The sequence below is a fragment of the Miniopterus schreibersii genome, assembly GCF_964146895.1.
Source record: "Miniopterus schreibersii genome assembly, chromosome: 10".
NCBI classification, from domain to species: domain Eukaryota; kingdom Metazoa; phylum Chordata; class Mammalia; order Chiroptera; family Miniopteridae; genus Miniopterus; species Miniopterus schreibersii.
In genome coordinates, this window is record NC_138110.1 from 7,796,917 (window position 1) to 7,815,000 (window position 18,084).

At 48.3% G+C, this 18,084-nt stretch overlaps 1 protein-coding gene across 5 annotated transcripts in view; it reads left to right on the top strand.

The window, feature by feature from the left end:
* The first annotated feature begins 255 nt into the window (after positions 1 to 255).
* Positions 256 to 18,084, top strand: part of ZFP64 (ZFP64 zinc finger protein) — a 66,132-nt gene continuing 48,303 nt past the window's right edge. The window contains exons 1-4 of one of the 5 annotated variants that reach the window (XM_081149688.1): positions 256 to 459; positions 3,284 to 3,523; positions 15,562 to 15,723; positions 16,735 to 16,797. In XM_081149688.1, coding sequence (XP_081005814.1) covers positions 414 to 459; positions 3,284 to 3,523; positions 15,562 to 15,723; positions 16,735 to 16,797 — 511 coding nt within the window. In that variant the 5' untranslated portion in view covers positions 256 to 413. Of the gene's footprint in view, positions 460 to 3,283; positions 3,524 to 4,052; positions 5,569 to 15,561; positions 15,724 to 16,734; positions 16,798 to 18,084 lie in introns of those variants that run through there. The other 4 variants (XM_081149687.1, XM_081149686.1, XM_081149689.1 and 1 more) reach the window with 4 other exon arrangements.

Here is an 18,084-nt window from a genome sequence, read left to right on the forward strand (position 1 = left end):
AACCCCAGCCCCATGCGGGCCACCTTGGGGACCAGGGCGCAGGGCGGCAGGTGCACAGGCGCGGGAGCAGGGGAGGCGCAAGGCAGCGGCCAAGGCCTCAGGGCTGCGGAGCGGGGCGCCGCGGGCCCCAGCGCCGGCCCCCAGCGGCCCGACGCCCGTGCGCCTCCGGGCCGAGGCTGCGGCGGGGGCGGCGCGGGGATTGGCCGGGCCGGGCTCGGGCGGGCGGCGGGCGGGCGGGCAGCGCCCTCTAGGCAGCGGAAGTGCCGGCCGCTTTACATCCGTCCTGCGCGCCTCGCCGCGCGGAGTTGGGAGGAGGCAGGCTGGGGGGGAGGGGGATAAAAGGAAAAGCCCCGTGCCATGTAGCCCAGCGCCCCCGCCCCGCGCCCCCGCCGCCCGGGCCCCCGTCTGCGGCCATGAACGCCAACAGCGAGGGCGAGAGCTTCCCGGGCGCCGTGCAAAGTAAGTGCCGTGCCGGGCGCAGTGCGCGCTCCGGGGCCCGGGCCCGGGCACGTCCGCGACGCAGCGAGCAGGCCCGGGCCCCGAAATCGGGGTGACGGCCGTGCCTGCGTCTCGGAGCGCGCGGCGGGCGCGCCGGGCGGGAGGCGCGGGGCGGACCTGGGGTGGGGGCGCCCTGCCCTGCGCGGGGCGGGGGCGCGCTGCGGCCGCGCTGGACCCCGGGGGGAGGGCATGCCGGTCAGACAGCTCCCACCCCCCTGGGACATTTCCCGGGTTCCCCTGTGGAGTTTGGGGCATTTGGGGTAACCGCTGCGACGCCGGTGGGAAAACTTCTGCCTCGGTGGCCCCGAATCCGTGGCGCGTGGGGGTCGGGGGGTTCGGAGGGCTGGGCGCCCCGCTGCAAAGCCGCGTCCACCCCGAAGGCGGGGATTTGAATGAGGAATGGGGCCGTGGTGGTTTGAGTTTGGGGTTCGTTTTAATTTTCCTTCCGAGACAAGCAGTCCCTAGTTTCTCCTGAAGCTTTGTTTCCCCAAGTGTGGTCCAGCGCAAAGCAGCCACCTGGGAGCGCGACCGCTTATTTTAAAAAAATAACCACAAACCTCTCCAGGGCCCCACCCCTCAGGTTGGGCTGCGGTGGGGATGCTGGAGGGAAGGGGGGTCTGCAGGCTTTCGCTGGGAGAAGTTCGAGAACCACTGGCGCCGGGGTTTGCAGATCCCTGGCACCTAGGAAGCGCTTCGCCCGTTAGCTGTTCATGTTAACAGTTGGGGAGACTTCGGCTCCCAACTTGGCTGGCTGTGTAACTTGCATCATTTGCGGAAAGCACAGATTTTCCTAAACCCAGCGCCCCTTCACCCCGCCCCCTTTATGACTTCTCTCCCGGACTGGGGCTCAGATGTGTCCAGGTCTAACTCCTAGCCCACCTCCCCCGGATTATTCTGATGCTTGGAGAACTTTGCAGAGAAAGCAGTTCTTCTTGTTGGTGGCGAACACAAACCGGCCCAGTGTTTTTTATTTGGTCTCAGTTCATTCTCACTACAAGCGCAAGAGGTAGATATATTTTATCACTCCATGTTTTCAGAAGGGGTGCGTTCAAGTTCGAGTAGGGAAGCTCAGTAGTAAGCCAGCCGGGAGCCATGCTGTGGGAGGGACCCCTGAGCGGGCCTGTTACCAGCACCGTGGCATGTGGTCCTCAGTCATCCTGTGAAGCACAGACTTCTCCTCTTTCATTCTGGGCATCAGCCCTGCGTGATCGGAATCATCAGCGATGCAGGTCACTTCGTCTCTTGGTCCTTTGTTTTCCCCGTAGTCCCCCGAGCCCGTCAGCAGCTCCAGGGAGGCAGTGTTCCAGAGGTTTTGAAGGAAAGCCTTCGTTCCTTCCATCCATTGACTTCAACGTACTTAAGTGCACAGGGCGTTCTGCAAGATGGCTGATAAAACATCACCACCCTCAGTCCCAGAGCACCTCTCCTTAGCAAGTCAACCAAATTGTATTTCCCTACAAAGATGTCTTGTCTTAGTTAGACTTGGGGAAAATTGAACATAATGTGACAAACACTTTTATAAATGTTCAGAAAATTGATACATGGATGCCTACCATATATGCACAAAGTATTTCTCATATTATTTAGGCATGGGGAAAATTGGAAATAATAGACCTTATAGTTACTGAAAATTGGGAAGCGTGAGTAGCATGAAACAATGTGACTGTATTATTACATAATTACATTTACAATGTATTTTAGAGATATAGCACCATCACTCGTGATATATGGGGAAAAGGTTACTTTTACAGTACATTATGATCCCAAAAAATCTCCAGTTAACAAGTTTTTTGAAGGTGAATAGAAAATTGTAATGTTCCTGGTACACATAGGTTGAAAGATTGTGAGTGATTTCCACTGCTGTTTTCTTCCAAATTTTCTGTTGTAAACATGAGTTTCCTTATAATAAGGCAAAGAAAAATTTTTAAATAAAAATTAAGGTTCTCATGTTAGAGACTTATTAATTAGTGGTGTTTCTTTATTCAATAAACAATTACATAGCACTTTCTAATGTGGTGCCAGGAACTATGGTAGGTACTTTGCAAATGTGAACACAGTGTTACTTCTTGGTATCATTACTATGGAGAAATAATGTCTCTATCAGTTAGGAATGAATTTTGGCTCTAAGTAACAAAACTGAGCTAATGAGAAATCTGGATGTGGTTGATTTGGGAGATCAGTGAAGTAAGGACCAGCATCTGTAGGGATCTTAGCATTTTCCTCATAGTTACAATATAGCTGCACAAGCCCGTGTCATCACATCTGCATTCAAGGCAAATTGTCCGTTCCCTTTTTATCATGAAAGCCAAACTTTCTCCAGAATCTCCTTTAGCAATGTGCTGGAACGGTTCCTAAGTATGTAGGGGACCAAGATTATTTAGTGGTTCTTGCAGTGAGGGAGGGGTGGATAGGGTTTGGAACTGTGGAGGGATTGGTTTTCATATTAACTGAGAAGTAAAACTATTCTTTAGTTGGGGTAGGAGATGGCTTCTGGTTCTTTGAAGTGCAGGGCAGACATGCACATCAAGGAACTTTCTTGTGTAAAATGCCACTAGTGCCCCTATGGACAAAAATGCCTCATGAGCCATTACTTGGGTCTGGGTACATTACTGCCAGGACAGAATTGGAGTTCTCTTTGCAGGGAAGAAGAGAGAAGTAGAGTGGACACTGAGCCACCAACTGGCCGTGTCTGCCACCGTGCCCTTTTTCCTACCACGGACCTGGTTTGTGTTGTAATTTCAAACTGTTTGGAATTAACCCGTTACTTTCTCTTTGCCCCGTGGAGTTCCAGGCGGCACAACGGTGCTGGTTGAGCTGACGCCCGACATCCATATCTGTGGCATCTGCAAGCAGCAGTTCAACAACCTGGACGCCTTCGTCGCTCACAAGCAGAGCGGCTGCCAGCTGACCAGCGCGCCTGGGGCGGCCCCCAGCACGGTCCAGTTTGTATCAGAGGAGACGGTGCCCGCCGCCCAGGCCCAGACCACCACCAGGACCATCACCTCAGAGACTCAGACGATCACAGGTATGGGTGGCCCATGGGGAGTCCGTTACAGTTGGCCGTGTCCCAGCCGCCTCTGTGGAACTTGTGAGAAAGTTTCCCAGGGTCTACCCCTTGGGGTTGCTGATTCGTTATTTTTAACAAGCTCCGCCGGGAAACCAGCTGTCCAGCCAGGTTCCGGAAGTGCGGGGTTAAAACATGAAGTGTTAGAAGTTATAAATGTTGTCATATGTTACACAAAACAAACAAACAAGTTTCTAAAGCAAAAGACTAGAGAAAAAGGCTTGCGAGAAATACATTGCAGTTAAAAAAAAGATAGTTATTTTGGGTGATGGGAGTGTATGTATGGTCTTCGCATTTGCATTATTTGTATAAAGGGACATAAAACATTGAGTGTTTGTTTGTTTGTTTTTGAACCTATGAACAGGCATCGATGCCTCCCCTCCCCTGGACTGCACCCGGAAAACAGAAAAGTACATCCCAGTTCTGGGTTGTATCCATTTACTCCACAAAAAATAAATTGCAGGTGGATCCAAAATTTAAATGTGTATAATGAAACCATAAAAGTCCTAGAATAAATACTATACACACAGATGCACACACATGTGCACACACACACACGTACACCTATTTATGAATGAGTTAGTGCAGACATTGTGGGGTTCTGTGGGGAATTGGAGAATGTATTCCTTAGCTAAAGGCATTCACATTTTTTAATTAAAAAAAATATGTGTGTGTGTCTACCAAATATAAATACTGTGCCTACCAAAGAAGACAGGTTGTAGACAGTTCCCCCGAAAAAAAAAATATCATGTGCTTACAAGTAAACTTGCAATTTTTCCAAAGTAGAAACAATGTATTAAGTATAAAAACAGCTGGAGGAAAAAAATCACAGCATATATAACTAAAGCCTAGTGTCCCTCATATATAAAGAACTCCTAAAATCAATAAAGTAGAGAAAATGAACCAAGTGGAAGAGTCAGCAAAGGGCAATTGGTGAGATACAAGAGGCCCTAACCCTGAAAGCACGCTCTGATGCCTTAGTAGTTAAAGACACACATGTCAATAGAAGGCTGAGGGCAAGGATCTGCTTTTCTTTTCTGGGGATGTAAATTCACATAACCTGGATGATTTTTGTGGTGTCTTTCAAATTTTAAATATCATATTTAAAATCTTTCATGTTTCAAAAGATACACAAAACACATTTACCCAGTAAGTCCACTTCCAGGTGTTTATCCTATAAAACTTTATAGCATATACTGTAAAGAAAGTGGAGCCTGTATATGTAAACATCAAGAGGAAATTCAATAAATCAGTATCAGAGATTCGGGCAGTGGGTATGATTTAGCCTTGATAAGGGGAGCTAGGTCTGTGTGCAGACATAGAAAATTCTTGAGGTAAGTATAACATATAGAGCATTATGTTCAAGGTCAGCTTCTAGAACAGGAATGAGGCAGGTAATGTTAATGAGAGAAATGTAAGCCGTGCACGTTAGGGAATAGTGGGGACTGTGGTAAAGTGGAAGCAGCTGCTCTTTGGGTCCAGGCAGATACCTGAGTTTTTCAGAGAAGCCAAAAAATGTGAAATTTCCCAAACTTTACAACTTTGATGGCCAAACAGAATACACCTGTGAGCCCAATTGAGCCCACAAGCTTTTTTTAGCGTATTCTTCTGTTGATCAAATAGTCCATCTGGAGCTGAGTAGAGAACACCGACTTTCACTTCATCAATTGTATGTTGTTGTGATGTTTGAATTTTTTTGTAATATGCTAAGTTCTGTGGTCGTTTCCCTAATGCATCCAAAATAATGTTTCTGCTGAGTTTTTAAAACATTGAAATGTAATTATAACTGATCCCCTCACAAGCCTTAATAATACTACCTTGAGGTCTTCCCACTTTCTCCAGAGTTTATCTTAATTGTCATCTTAGAGGAAGTCACCAAGAAAACATGAAAACTAAAAAAAAAACACAACACCTTAGAGATGGGCCTGGTACAACCTTCTCATTTTAACGCTGGAAGAAATGTCGCTGCAGATGGGGATGAGACATGGCCAATGTCCCACCACAAGGTGAGGACAGTCCTAGGACTTACGTATTTTGGCCCTTACCTCAGCTGCCTTCTCTCTGCAGACTTAGTGTTCAGTTCCCTGTCCTCAGAAACAGGCTCCCAGTACCCCTGCTGTGGGCGTGAAGCCTGTGACCTGGTGCGCCCCCTTCATCTGTGGCCGTGACATCTTTCTGTGTTCTGAGATTTTGCTTATGGTGTTCCCTCTGCCTGAAATGCTTTTCTTGTCTTTGCCTGGCTGACGCCAACTCAGCCTGAGAGTTTAAGGTTCGTGACGGTTGACACACGAGGGACCTGGCTTCATCTGGAACACTCCCATCCCCTCTGAATTGCCGGAGCCATGAGGAACGTCTTTCTGTTTTCCAGATGAGCCAGGATTCCTCTGGCCTCAGAGCCTCCAGACCTGTTTTTCCTCTGCCTGGAACTGACTTTATTCTTACACAGATGTCAGAGCTGGGCCTAAGGACATTTCCTCCAACCTTGTCCTTGACATCACACACACTATTTTCCCAGACCAGGCCAGGTGCCCATAATTCAGTGATTATTTGCCCTAGACCTGTAACGTCTGTCCCGTCGTGGGAATGTTGGCACCATGAGGTCAGGGCCTGGGCCCCTCGTGTTCACCGCTGGACCCACAGCACCTAGAAGGCGCTGGGCACGAGGGCGCTCATTCTCGGTTGAGTAAATGAACTGACTGCCCAAATCTGACATCCGTCAGTGAAACTCACCCCACACCCAGTGACTGCTCCTTCTGTCCCCCTAGTACTTTGCTCGAAGATGTCCACCCTCCTATCAGTGTCTCCATTCCCCATGGCCATCCACTCCTGCTGTGCCTCAGTTTTGCTGACCGCCCTGTGCACTCAGGCCAGACCTAGGGTCAGTCCTCTTTGTGCCCAGCTCACGGTGGCACCCACTGCACCATGTCGAAGGGAGCTCCGGAGACTGACTGCTGGACTCGCCTCCCAGTCTAACACCCCACAGCCCTAGACGGGGCAGGTGGCCTGCTCACTGATTAATATTCCTCATCTGTACAAACGGGTCATAATGGTACCTGACACTCTTAGGTCAGAGAATTAGGAGCCTAATACCTAATATAATTGGGCGATTGTGAGGACTCTGTGATAATCCACAGAAAGGACTGGGGCAGAGTGATTGGCCTCAATAAATGACCGCCCTTATTAATGAGGGTGAGTGAACAGGCCACGAGCAGGTGGGGAGATCTGCTGCTTTTCTGCCTGACTCAGCCGCTCTCTCTGATTGTTCCTGCTTCTGTGCCACAAAACAAGCAGAATCTTGCTTTTTTCTTTCTTTTATACTATTTTGTTTAGTTTTCTGGGCCCAACTCCCCCCACACCTGAGCTTCAGTGTCCACCAGTGACAGTCCCCAGACCTTCCTGTGGACCAGAGCCCCCAGGGAGCTTGTTAAGGACACTGGTGCCTGGGCTCTGCCTCCTGCACCTGCATCCCTGGGGCTCAGGCATCTGTGTTTTTAACAAGCTCCCTGGGGGATTCCGGGTCTCAGCCGGGTTGGAGAGTCCCTCACTGCCCGAGGCCACAGCCCGAACCCGGACACTGGCAGATTCTCCAGGTGCCCTCACCCAGACACTGTCCAGACTTACTGGTTGCTCTTTGGTCCTTCTTTAAGCGAAACCCGTCCTCACTCAGCTCATAGGTCTCCTCTCCGTCCTATAGTAGTTGGATTAAAGTAAAATTTATTCTCTGCCTGCTAGCTTTGAAAGCTTCCTGTTGTTTTGCATTTGATTTAAGAACTTCCTGTAGAAGCAGTAAAATTAGATGTTGATGCTGGTGAGGGGAGGAAAAAAGCATCTAACATGCATTTTCTAAGTTCTGGCTTAAAATCATGGAGCTCTGGAGGCAGGGCCCCGAGTTTGCATCTTGGCTATATAGGGCCAGGGGAGCCAGCCCGGTGACCATGGCAAATTGCAGGGACTCTTGGTATCTCATTTTTAAAGTGGGGACAAGAATAAATTGAAAGTTTGGGGTCCTGAGCCAGACTGGGTTGAACTGCTGTAAGCACTTACTCACCGGGGAACCTTGGGCAGGTCACTTAGAGTGAATTGATCTCTTGACCTAGAATGATCTTTTCATCTCTCTTGGTTAATTTTTACTCTTCAGGTTCCAGGTTACAAGTCACCTCCACCTAGAAGCTAGCCATGATTTCCCCCTGAGGTTAGGTTTCTCACTGCTTCCCCACTTAGCACTTACCATAGTAGTAATTAATCAGTTATTTGGTGACAAGCAGTCTTTACTTAGGCAGAGGAGTGAATTCAGATGCTGTTGGGGGTCCAGCCATGTAGCGAATGCAGCAGATGGAGAGTGGGAGGGCCTGTGGGCAGCCAGCTGAGAGAGAAAAGCAGCCCGGACAGCCAGCAGCCATCGGCAGCTAGGCCTCGGTGCTGCTGGGAGCTGGGCTGGCTCTACAGGCCATGCTGTTCTCCTGTTGAACGTGGGCAGTTTCACAGAACATCAGCATGGTACAGGGCCACTCGGTGACCACTGTGAAACGGCAAAAAACACACGAAATACCTTCGTCATCATTTGGAGCCACAAAATAGCAAACTCCCCCTTCCCCACTAACCTGAGTGACATCTGCTTTTCTACCTATTACAGCTGTAGCCTCCCGTTTCTCAGTACTATTTATTAAGATATCAAACCAGACTCTCCCCCACATCCTGACAGCTTCCAATGCAGGCTTCCTTGAACCCTCCCCCCAAATTACCTAGCATGAGCCCCAAACTGAGTCCTTTCTAGCACCGTTGCTGAGACTCCACAGTTCCCATGGTCTGAGCGTTCCCTTAGTGCAATGAGTAATAAACTTACCTAAAGTGTGTCCCTGGTGGTCTGTGGCCAGAGGACAGGGACATAGAGAAGACCCAACTCACCTAATTGATTTTGAAAGCCTTAAAAAATAATCTGAAGGCTGAGTTTGGATTGTGAACCATAAACTAGTGGTTCAATTTCTAGTTTACCAGACGGTCAGTCTCCCTGCAGGGCAGGCCTGGCACCGCACAGGCACTCAGTAAAACGCTTACCGAGTGAGTACAGGAGAGGACGGCTGTAAGGGTTAAACTGGTTCATGTGCCTGAAACACAAGGCCGCGTGTGTCCCATCGCGAGGGCCCAGGGAGAGCCCCTGGGACTGTCGGGCGCCAGGTGCTGGAGCCGAGATCATAGAGACGCTCGCCCTTGGAGACTTCCAAGCCCGTGCGCAGGGGAGGATTTCGTTGTGAGACACGTACTAGCCCAGGCACGTGTGATGGGCGCAGCCTTGCCGAAGAGCTAGTGGAGTAGATGGTCCCAAGGGGAAAGCCAAGGGGAAAACTGTGAGATCAAACATATAGCAAGTCTTGAAAGACCCACCTGCCTTTGGGAGGAAGACGGTGGAAAAGGGGCATCTCCTATGGTGGTCTGGGGATGGGGCAGCTCGAGGCAAGATCTGATAACAGAAGCTAGGGATAGCACAGGGAGTATGCGGTAGGAGCCATGCTTCATCTCTGGCCTTTATTCTGAAGGAGCTAGGGAGCCATTGAAGGTTGTTGAGCATGTGAGTGACATAGTAAGACAAACTATGTAATGATTTGCCTTACGATGCGGCAACAATAATACTAGCTAACTCTCAGGTGGTGGTTATGAGGTGCCAGTCCCTTTCCTAAGCACTCTGTATGAAGTCCTTTACACATCCATAAATTAAATACTGAGAATTATCCGCATTTTATCAATAAAGAACTCAGGAACAAAGAGGCTAAGTAACTTGTTTGAGATGATCGAGCCAGAAAGCAGCAGAGCTGGGTCTCAAATCCAGGCTGCCTGGCTGCAGGCTCTATGCACTTGACCTTGCCACACCATCCCTTGGAAAACTCATCGCAGTGTCTCTCAAAAGCATCACCTGGCACTTCGTTGAAAAATGCAGTGACCCAGGGCCGCCCCTGGAATGACATCTCGTTGCCAGCCGGTGCTTCCATCGCTCTTAACACCCAGCTTCAAAGGGGCCGCACAGCAAGGCCACTGATGATCTCTTAGGATAAGAACTGGCAGGGCGGACCCAGGGTCAGGGTCGGTTCTGCAGTTCAAAGGTGGCGTGTTCTTTGCACCCTCTTGGTGTCCTGGTGGTGGGCTTTGTCCTTTGGCTTCGCCCTCTCACCTGCCTCATGGTGACGAGAAGGCTGCCGCTGCTTTATGCCTCAGGTCTTCACTCAGCCATGTCCACAGGTCAAGAAAGCGACAGCTTCTCTTTATCAGGGAGGAAATGCTTCCCAGAAACTCTAGATCCTGTTGGCTAGGATGGGACACATGCCCAGTTCACTGTCGTGGGGGACACTGGGGGCAGGGAGGGGAGCTTAGCAGTGGCATCCAATCCCAAGGGGCCCTCGCAGGGCCACACAATTGCCACTGCTCTGTTAGACGGGACGAGAGCAGGAGTTCTCAGAGCTGGTGTGCAGAAAGAGTTGCCTAGAAAGCTTGTTTAAAAAAAAATACAGCTATAGCCCTAACTGGTTTGGCTCAGTGGTTAGAGCAGTTGGTCTGTGGACAAAAGCGTCCTGGGTTTGATTGCATCCAGGGGTGCATATCTCGGTTGCAGGCTTGATCCCCGGCTCCAGTCAGGGCATGTGTGAGAGGCAACCAATCAATGTGTCTCTCTCACATCAATGTTTCTCTCTCTCTCTCTCTCTCTCTCTCTCTCTCTCTCCCTTCCACTCTCTGAAAAGCAATGGAAAAAATATCCTCAGGTGAGGATTTAAAAAAACACAAATACAGCTATAAAGATATTCAGACTTTTCTCCCTATATCTACATTAGAACCTCTGGTCCATGATCAAGTTTGAGAACCACGAGCCAAGAGAAAGGGAAGGAAGGATGGAAACCCATTGGCATCAATGTCTGGCACATAGTAGGTGCTCCACAAATCTGAATGAACGAGTGAAACCAGCACTGGGAGTGGGAAGGGGGTGTGAGAAGTGAGAAGGTAGCTCCATTCCCCTGGTAGTTTGGGGGGTTTTTTGTTCCTATTTAGGGAATTGCCAGTATAGTGCAGGTTAATTTTATTTTAGAGAAGCCTGTTGTTTGCCTGTGACAGACCCCTGCTCTGGCTAATAGTTGTTTAAGCCCAAGAGGAGATTTTTATGTAGGAGAAATAGGGAGCCACTGAGGACTGAGGCAAGGATGCTGCTAGATCTCAAAGAGATCAACACCAGAAGCTAGAAATACATTCAGGATTTCAGATGCTCATGGTTCAAAGTGTGGCTGGGGGCCATGCCCACTGCCCAGAAGCTTGTTAGATATCCTGTCTCGGCCCCACCCAGAGCTGCTGAAATCTGCATTTTAAAGAGGCTCCAAGGTGGTCTGTGTGCGGGTTCCACTTGGGGGAGCAGCCATCTGCGTGGCAGCTCCCGCCTGTGTCCTAATTCCAGGGCAAGCGGATCTGATCGGCCTGTCAGGTGTCTGCAAGAACAGAAAGGTCTAAGCTCGAAGGTCACTGCTGACACCCCCATTTTACTGGCAAAAGAACCGAAGAGCAGAGTGAGCAGTGGAGACAAACGGTGGTCCCAGGTCAATCGGACATGTATAAACACACACTCTCACACTCACACTCACACTCACACCTGGGAAAGAATGGCTACTCCAACATCACATTGCACACACGCACTCAAAGCAGCCCCTCCGTGATCAGGGCCACCTGAAGTCTTCCCTGAGGTATCTGCAGGTCCCATTGAACACAGGGGCTCCTGGAAAGAAGCCGAGTGTGGGGGAGGGTAGGGAGGGGATGCCTCTAATAAATCAGCCAGGAGGCTCCAACAAGGCTGGGTAACTTGGCTGTTGGATTCCCACACCTGCAACAGAATGCTAGTAATGATTACTAGCATCCGTGTTCTGTATTGAAATGTCACCTCCTCACTGAGGCCTTCCAGGATTACCTTACCTAAAATCATGTGCCCCCAGCCCTTCCCGTACCACTTCCCTGCTTTTATTTTTCTCCATAGCATTTAGCTATGTTGTATGTATTTAAATTATTTCTTTCCTGCACACTCAAAACTAGAGTACCAGCTCCATGAAGGCAGGGACTTTTGCCTCTTTGGCTCCCTGATGTGTTCCTAGTGCCTAGAACAGTGCCCAGAAGGCACACAGTAGGTGCTTAGTAAGTATTTGCGGGATAAACCAGTGAATAATAACAATTGCAGTAACGATGTCCCACGCCTGGCCTCTAACCCTCACAGCAGCCTGGGGAGATAGGAATGGGAATCACCCCTATTTTTTAGGTGAGGAAACTGAGGCTCAAGGAAATAAGACTTAAGAGCCCAAGCTCTTGAACAAATCCTTCCCGGTCCGGGTACCATCTATTTTGGGGTGACTCACATGTTTTGTGTGATTAGCCCTACCTCCAAAACAATCCCTGCAGCTGGGTGCCTCACCCTTTGCTTCCCGCCGTCTCCCCAAGACAACAAAGGCAAAAATGGACAAATGGGACTGCATCAGATGCACCAGGCTTCTGCGCATCGAAGGAAACAGCAGGCTGGAAAGGCAGCCCGGGGAATGGGAGAGAATGTTTGCAAACCGCATTGAGGCGTGGCTGACATCCAGAAGCTCCCACGCGCCCCTCTGCCGCGGCTCGCCGTGAATCCCGGGACACCGAGGCTCACGGAGGGGCCCAGCCTGTCTCCTGGGACTTACCTCCCTGGGAGACTGAGGACTCCAGGCGCTGGGCTGTGGGAAGGACTTAGCCATTCCCACAACACCCCCCCGCACACACACCCCTTCCTTTTTTCTTTTTCTTTTTTAAATCACCGTCTGAGGATATTTTTTCTATTGCGTTTCAGAGTGGAAGGGAGAGGGGTGTGGGGGAGAGAGAGAAACATCGATGTGAAAGAGACACGTTATTGGTTGCCTCTTGCATGTACCCTGACTGGGGCTGAGGATTGGGCCTGCAACCGGGGGCCTGCAACCAGGACCCTTCAGTCTGAGGGCCGATGCTCTAACCACTGAGCCAAACTGGCCAGGGCTCTAGCCTTCCTTTTGTTCAGAAAGTTGTAGAACAGAAAGTGGGGAAGTCACGATAGCATGACCAGCCAGCCTAGTTTAGCACTGAAAGTCCTATGTCCCTGGTAGCCCTCTGTCCCAGGCAAACAGGGATGGACGGTTGGTCACCCTGGGTGTTGGTCAAACTCCCGTGGAGAGTCTGGTACCAGCACCCAGTTCTGTTCAACTAGAGACTCTACCAAGGCCGCATCCTTGCTTCTGATTTTCTCATTAAACTTTGCAACAACCTTATGAAGCGGGCACAGTGATTCTCTCTCCTTACAGGGGAGGAAACGGGGCCTCAAAGAGGTTACACAACTGGCCCGAGGTCACGCACACAGTAAGAGGCTGAACTTGGACACGCGTTAGTCCAAAGACCCATTCCGAGGTCTCCAACACGGGGGTGCGCCTTAGAGTTAATGGGATTGCTGTCAGCCAGCAGGAGTCACAAACGAAACGGTCTCTGTGTACCTGGGAACAAACCTGATGACAGTCGAGCACATTGTTGTCTCTTTGGCAGAGTCATGTGCGGTTTTTGGAACTACGTGTATTGAGTTTATTTGCTGTTTAGAACGTCTTCCAAGATGTTGCAGGTTGAAGATGAAAAGTAACTGTACCCAGAGATACCTGGAAACAGCCGTAGGGGCTCAGTCTGATAGCAGTGAAGCACATGTGTGTTGCTGGAGGAACAACCCTCTCTCTGTTCCTGCAAAGCAGCCGCAAGAAATATGGATTCCCGACAGGAGACAAAGCCGGGCTGACTTACTGCTGAAGTGCATGGAAAAGGGTCACCTGCGCCAGAGGTTCTCACACTCGGACTCACCTGGGCACATTGTGAGAGCACAGAGCGCTGGGTGCACCCCAGGGTTTCTGATTCAGTAGGCTGGCGGGGGCCCAAGAATTTGCCTTTGTAGCCCGGCTGACGTGGCTCAGCGGTTGAGCATCGACCTGTGATCCAGGAGATCGTGGTTTGATTCCCGGTCAGGGCACAGGCCCGCATTGCAGGCAGGGTCCCCGGCCTCGATCCTCAGCAGGGGGTATGCAGGAGGCAGCGGATCAGTGACTCTCATTGATATTTCCGTCTCTCTCTCCCCCTCTCCCTTCCTCTCTCTGAAATCAATAAAAACATTTTTTTTTAAAATTTGCCTTTGTAGCAAGGTCCTAGGTAGGTTCAGTGCTACTGGCTGGGGCCCAGGCAAAGCAAAGGAAACGAGCAAAGAGCCAAATTCCGCTGAGCAGGTGAAACATGTCAGTAAGAGGCAGGTATGGTTGATATGCGCATTTGAGAGACGTGGCCTGAAGAAAGAGGTCAACTTGTCAGAATGTGTTGGCCAACTGTAAACAAAAGCCACTTAATTTTCCTCTGCGTGTTTCACTTGAGAAAAATTGAAACCATGAGTTTACTTAAGGACCAGATGCTGATAGAACCCCGGGGCTTCTCCGACCCGCATCAGAATGATGTCATTCTTGCCAAAGGCGTCCAGGAGATAGAGATTCCAAATATCTGAAGAAGTCTAAAAGAACTCATTCAGTAAGTGAAATTTCTCAGGAATATGAAAGCATTGCATCATTAGGTGTTTAATTGGCAGCTCTTTAAAATCTGTTACACATAAAATAATGGTACATCTTAAAATCTGTTAACATCTTACGTTCAAAGAATGAAGGTGTTTGTTTTCAGAGGAAATATAGTGTGTCGAACCTGCGGCATAGATATTGTTGCTTCAGGCACAGCCCATACAGGCAATGATGTTAGGTCTGTGTCGATTTAAATAAATGTATTCCGTAAATACTGTGGCAAAAGCGTCGGAGGTAGTGCCTTGGTGACTGAAATTTGGGAAACAGAATGTGACAGTGGCTTTCATAGTCATCATTAGGGCCTCTTGGTCTGACAAGTTCACCCAACGAAGTTCAGCCCCTGTTGGTCATATAAGTTTACTCCTTATTTGAAGCCAAATCTCCATGTGGCAAACTACATGTAATAAATAAAGGAAGGAAATATCTCCAAACTTCAAACCATAAACTTAGTTAACAGAGAAGTCACAAAAATTTTTATAAGCCAAAAGAAAAAGAAATTTGAGACTACCTGTTTTATAATGATAAAGATGTTTGGTCTCTTTTTTTTTTTCCTCCTCAAAACGTCAGTGAGAGTGCAAGGATTTTTTTTAAAGGAGTATTTGTGTTAAACAGTGGTTTTGAGAGAACTTGTAGTCCTGTCCAGAATTTCTTCAATCCGTTTCTTTCCAGTTGTTTGTTAGGATTTTGTGGTAAAGCTTTTGGAAGTACCTAAAGCGTTTGGCTGAATTAACAGAAAACCTACCTGGCGTGAGTGATAGGGATGTTTCTTGTTTATCTAATAAGCCTCGGTTAGGATGGTTTCAGAGCTCTGGCTCAACATCTGACTTTCTTGCTGCTCTCTTATGTTTACAGAATGGCTGCCACAGATCCAGCCATCACATCTTCACTCCAGCATGTCCAAAGACAGGAAGTAGGGAACCAGGGCAGCAAGAATGAGCATTCCTCAATTGCCTCTCTACCCCTACTTGTTTGTTTATTTTTAATCAGGGAGAAGATCTTTTACAGGACTCCCCCAGCAGATATTCTTTAGGGCAGGGGTGGGGAACGTCTGGCCTGCGAAATCGTTTGGTCTGGCTCTGCCAAGGCAACTGCAGGTGGGACTTGAAATTCAAAAAATCTAGGAGCTTTTTTTATGCCTAATTCTTAAGTTGATAATTTCATATGGCCAGCGAATGATGTTATAAATATCCAAATGGCCCTTGGCGGAAAAAAGGTTCCCCACCCCTGCCCTAGCATCTCACTGGCTGGAACAGGGTCACACGAACACTCCTAAGCAGCTAGGGAGGCTAGGAAAGCAAACTAACATGTTCATTCTCTAGAAAGGACAGTAGGCTAAAGGAACAGCTATTGGATATTCATATTATGAAAATTAATAACCATCATGTCTTTTAGTTTCAGCCCCAGAATTCGTTTTTGAGCATGGCTATCAAACTTACCTGCCCACGGAAAGCAACGAAAACCAGACAGCCACGGTCATCTCTCTGCCTGCCAAGTCACGTGCCAAAAAGCCCTCGGCCCCACCTGCTCAGAAAAGGCTTAACTGTTGCTACCCAGGTAAAGACAGCGTTGTGTCCGACTTGTGCAAAGGATGTGGCATTTCACAGGCTCCTGGGCTCTAACTCCGGAACTCTCGACAGCTCCAGCCGCCTGGCTTTCCAGTCCCGGCCCCACGGTGTTTGCATCACCACATACGACCTACCTCTCGCTCTCCCTGGTCACTGTGTACATGGGCTCTTAAGACTTTTAGAGCCATGGGACTTTGAAATGCGACTTGTGAGAATCTCAGGTTACTATGAATATTTCATGTTGTGCTGTAGCTTAGAAAGACATGAGAAAGATTGTTCTTAAAAAAACAAAACTTTTTATTCGGAAATAATCTCAGAATTACAGAAAGGTTACAAAAATTGTTCAAAAAATATCTATTACCTTCACTAGATTTCTCAAATGTTAACATATTACGTGTGCTTTGTTATTTTTGTATATATACGTATTTATATATTTTCCCCTCAAACCATTTTAGAGTAAGTTGCAGACACGCTATCCCTTGCCCCTCAATGCCTTAATGTGTATTTCCCAGAAACAAGGAAGTTCTTTTCTATAACCACAGTACAATCATCAAAATCAGGAAATTAACATTTACACGCACAAATTACTGACCTTATTAAGCTTTTACCAATTGCATCTATGTCGGAAGAAAAACATTTTCCCCTGGTCCTGGATCCAATTTAGGGTCACACATTGCATTTCGTTTTCATTGAATCCTGAGCTTTTCTTTCGTGACCTTGACATTTTTTACAAAGTACAGGCCAGTTATTTTGTAAAGTGTTCCTCAGTTGGGGTTTGTCTGATGTTTCCTCATGATTAGATTTAGGTCCTGCCGTGTGGGCAGGAAGCACAGGAGGGGTGTCGTGACCTGGTGCGTCATATCGGGGTGCCCGGGACACCTGCGTGTCCTGTTCTGTGGGGCCAACTTGCATCACTTGGTTGAGGAAGTTTCCGCCGAGTTTCTCCACTCTGGAGTTACTGTGTTGCCCTTTGTAATTCGCCTTTCCTTGCCTCTTCAAGGTTGCCAGTTCAAGACTGCCTATGGCATGAAGGACATGGAGCGTCATTTAAAAATTCACACAGGTAAGTAGCGTTTCTTTGCCACCTACGCCCCGAGCACATGCTCTGGGCTGAGAGCTGGGGACCCAGTCCAGTCAGATACATGATGTGACGCCGACCCTCCGGGGACTGCAAGCACAAATTAAATGAGAGCAAGATGGTGTTCCTACACATGATTTTGGCAGGGAATGTTCAAAGCAATAAAATCCAGGGCTGGAACAGATAGGAGCAAACTTAACCGGTGGATAAGTTGCAGTCATTTTGAAAATTAACCTGCCAGAATTAATTAAGATTTAAATGCCCCAATTTTTCTCATTTTGAGGAGATAATCCTAGAAATGTGTCTCCGTGTGGGCGTTTGTGTAGGTGTGTGGGCGTGGGGGGGGGCTGGTATAGAGAATAGTAATTTTTCTTTATGTATCTTTTGTATCCACTGTCTCATTGGATACAGTGAATGTGCTATTTATGCAGTTTTGAAGGGGGGATTTAATAAATAAATACTTTTGTATAAAGGAGAGAAAAAGATTGATGCATGGAAAAAGAAAACTGCGAGGAGTTCTAGTGATTTTAATTTTCTTTAATATGTTATTTTTACGTCTCCCCAATTTCCTGCATGGAGAATGAATTGCTTTTTCACACTATTCTTAACAAAATATGAGATGCTCGTAATTCAATGATACGACGTATAAATTTAACGATAAATGTGTATAGGGTAGGGACACACCGAGGTTTGGCTTCGGCGCCACTAATTGCCCAAAGTCAACATTTTAGCCCCAGCCTTTGGAACACCAGTTATTTCGGATATTCCTTGGCCCTGACCGATGATTGCCTTATCGCACTGGGGACCACTATCCTATCTCTCAATGTCACAGTCACATGTCACTTGAATTTATTCCAATTATCAGAATGTTCAGGTACTAAGTTGCAAGTATTGGTAAGCATTCTCGACGTGAGAAATGGTGAATCTCTCCACGGGGCTTCCATATGCTGAATTCCATCAGTCGAGGTCACATATTCATTCTTGCAAGAATACAGTGCTGTCATTATTAATGAGGATTGGGAAAGCATTATAAAAATATAAGGCCCTGGTTGGTGTGGATCAGTTGGTTGGGCATCACCCCATGCACCGAAAGATTGCCACTTTGGTTTTTTGGGGTTTTTTTAAATGTATCTTTATTGATTTCAGAGAGAGGAAAGGAGGGGGAGAGAGAGAGATAGAAACATCAATGATGAGAGAGTCATTGATCGAGCCCGCAACCTGGGCATGTGCCCTGACCAGGAATCGAACCCCGATCACCTGGATCCTAGGTCG